At 57.1% G+C, this 3,018-nt stretch overlaps 1 protein-coding gene across 1 annotated transcript in view; it reads left to right on the top strand.

The window, feature by feature from the left end:
- The first annotated feature begins 88 nt into the window (after nt 1-88).
- Nucleotides 89-3,018, top strand: part of HMCN2 (hemicentin 2) — a 109,501-nt gene continuing 106,571 nt past the window's right edge. Inside the window, exon 1 of the mRNA XM_012721201.1 lies at nt 89-212. Coding sequence (XP_012576655.1) covers nt 104-212 — 109 coding nt within the window. The 5' untranslated portion in view covers nt 89-103. The remainder of the gene's footprint in view (nt 213-3,018) is intronic.

The following is a 3,018-nucleotide window of genomic DNA, read 5'->3' as shown; positions in this document are numbered from 1 at the left end:
GGCGCTCTCCGCGGCCACAGCGGTGGCCGGCGCGCCCCCGACGGGGCTGGCCGCGACCACCGGGGATGCCACCCTGGCCTTCGTCTTCGATGTCACTGGCTCCATGTGGGACGACCTGCTGCAGGTGATGGACGGCGCCTCGCGCATTCTGCAGCGCAGCCTGGACGGCGGGGCCGTGGCCAACTTCGCGCTGGTACCCTTCCACGACCCAGGTAGCGCCCGGGGCGCGCGCTCACCTGCCGCCCCGCGCGCCCGCTGTGGGGCGCCGCGGCAGGGCGGGGCACTCTGGCACATTCCCCAGCCCGCTCCCTGGCTCCCTCCGGGCATCTCGGGGTCTGGTTGCCAGGCCAGGGGCCCAGAGCCCAGGACTCTGAACGCGGCCCGCACCTCCTGGCTGTGCGGCTGCCACAAGTGACCTCCCGCGCCCAGCCGCTCGTGCGCGAGGAAAAGCGGGGAGGCGCTGCTCGTCCCCGTGAGACCTTGAAGCCAGTGCGAGGAGCTTGGCAGGGCTTCGCCTTTTGAGTTTTTGTGGGTTCCGTGGCAGACCGGAAAGGCCGCAGCGCCCGCGAGCCCCTCACCTGCTCCCCGCCCCCCACTCCTGCAGGCAGTGCCTGCAGCGCCCGGACCCCCTTTCCTTGGACTCAGGCTAGGGGCTTGCTCTTGAGAGGGGTGTCTGGGAGACCCCACTGGGGGCTTTTCGGGGAGAAGCCCGTTGAGAACACTTTCTAACCAATATTTTCTCATGAAAAATTTCACACAGCAAAATAGGGGGGGAGCGTACGGGGATGCCCCACACCCCTGCTGGAGCCCAGGGTGAACACTGGCCGCGCTGGCATTGCGGCCGGCCAGCTGGCTGCCCGCCCCCCCACCAGGCTGCTTTAGGGCGCCCAGAGACCAGCAGTGTGGGCCAGGTGCCTTGAGCTCAGCCCTGCGCCCGCTGGCCAGGCCCCGGCTGAGTTTGGACACGGGCTGGGGGCCGCTGCACCTCGGCTCTGCGGCTCAAGGACCAGGGGCGTCTGGACCCCGCCCCTGGGGCCGGGGGCAACATGGTTAAGGGTCCTGAAGACGGATGTGTTGGGGTTGCAGCCCCCCCTCTGGATTGCAGCTTGTGGGAGCTTAGAGCTCGAGTTCCCCGCCCTTCTCTTCCATGTGGAGAAACTGAGGCTCAGGACATGATGAGTCTTACCCAAGGCCACCTGCCAGGTTGACGTCATTTCTGATTTATAACCCATATTTCGCGAGAAGCTTGGCAGCGTTGCAGGGCAGGGGCCCTGCAGGCTATCGGAGAGCCGGACGTGGCGTCCGGGGGCCCAGGCGGGGGCTCCTCAGGGTGGTCCTCACTGCCCCTCTCTGGCTGTCAACCTTGAAGCCTCCTTCCAGGCCCCCACCTCTCCTCTCTCCACCTCAGGAAACATCCTTCCCATCTTTCTCCCTGATTCCACACCAAGGTGCCGACAACCTGCTGGGAACAGGCCAGGCAGAGAGCAGAGGCCCAGCGGGCTCAGGGGCCAGCGGCTGCCGCAGCCCAGCGGGAAGCGCCGTGGGGGCTTGTAGGGACGTCCCCAAGGCGTTCACCCTTTGCCCAGCCCAGGGTGGGTGCTGGGGATCCCGGGGGACCGGGGCACAGAGGTCTCCTGAGCACAGGAGCTCTGTGGGTGGTGACTGGATGAGTCTGGGGACAGCTGTGAGTGGGGGCGGGGAGAGGCCACGCTGGCCAGCCGTGGTCGGGCCTGGGATTTCCTTCTATGGGCTGTGAGCAGCCCCGACCACTCCACAGCAGAGAGGGGCTGTGGCTTAGCTCTCTGGTCTTGTGAACCGGCCAATGGGATTCCTTTTGGTGGAAGAGGAGCTTGAGGAAGGGGCTTCAGTTGACTCTCCCTGCCCCTCCCCCCACACCGGAGAGGGTCTTCTTGAAGGAGCCCCCTGAGGCTCAGGCAAATATGGGCCATTCTGACCCCACAGCTTTGGAGATTAAGCCAGGACCTGGGCTTTAGAAATAGGTTTTAAAGTTTTTAAGTGAAAACAAGTGGCATGTTCCCACACTGGAAAATTAGTATTGTGCTAATGGCTTCATTTTGGCTGAAAATTAGATTGTTGCAAAGAAAGAAAGAAAAAAGTTGTAGCAAGCACTCGTGTAAGTTTTGTTTGCATTTCGGTTGGCTTTTCTGTCGGATTAGGTTTCTGGAAGAGCATTCCTAGACCATTTTCAACACACTGAGTGGGTGGGCGACTCTTCAAATTGTTTTCCAGAATATTCTGCTTCTCCCAGAAGCATCCGAGGGGCCCATTTCAACACAGCTGCCACGACACTGGGAATTAGGTTGTAAAAAAGCACCTTCCTGAATTAATTGCTGCTGGGCTTCAGGGTGATGCCACTGCTCCCTGGATCTCCTCTGAGTGAATCTCTTCTCTAGTAAATTGTGGGTCCTTTTGCACCGTTTTCCATTTTACGGGTTTTCTTACCAGTCAGGGCTAAGACTTTGGTATCTGTTCTTCTGAAGTTTTAAATGTCTAGGCAATGTCAGCTGTCAACCCTTCCCCCTGGAAATTTCTTCAGTTACGTGCCCAGGAAGACTTTTTCCTCTATCACAAAATCAGCTAGGTACAGTATGTCGTAGGCTTTTTTCGTTTGCTTTCTCTTTCTCTGTCTACATTTCATTTCTTAACTTGGAATTAGAAAAATTGGTACAGGGTGCAAAAAACTAACTTAATTCTTCCAGAAGGAGATAATTAATTGTTCAGATAGATTTTATTGAACAGTCCTTTCCTTTTTATTCATTTGGCTGTTGCCTTTACACCAAATTACTTTATCTAATGAGAATTTACCTGGGCTTTCTGTTCAGTTCCACTTTATAACATTTCTTGTGGCAGGGCCACATTATATCGATTATAAAGGTAACAATGAGGGCAATATTGAGGGCAAACCCTCTCTCTATGCTACATATATTTAAACTTCTCCAACTTTAGTGAGGTTGAATTGGTACATAATATTGGCTAAGTTTAAGTGTACAGGTATGG

Source organism: Condylura cristata, unplaced genomic scaffold (assembly GCF_000260355.1).
Source record: "Condylura cristata isolate star-nosed mole 26May11 unplaced genomic scaffold, ConCri1.0 scaffold00006, whole genome shotgun sequence".
Classification (NCBI taxonomy): domain Eukaryota; kingdom Metazoa; phylum Chordata; class Mammalia; order Eulipotyphla; family Talpidae; genus Condylura; species Condylura cristata.
Note: the sequence above shows the minus strand (reverse complement) of the source record. Positions and strands in the feature narration are given on the sequence as shown.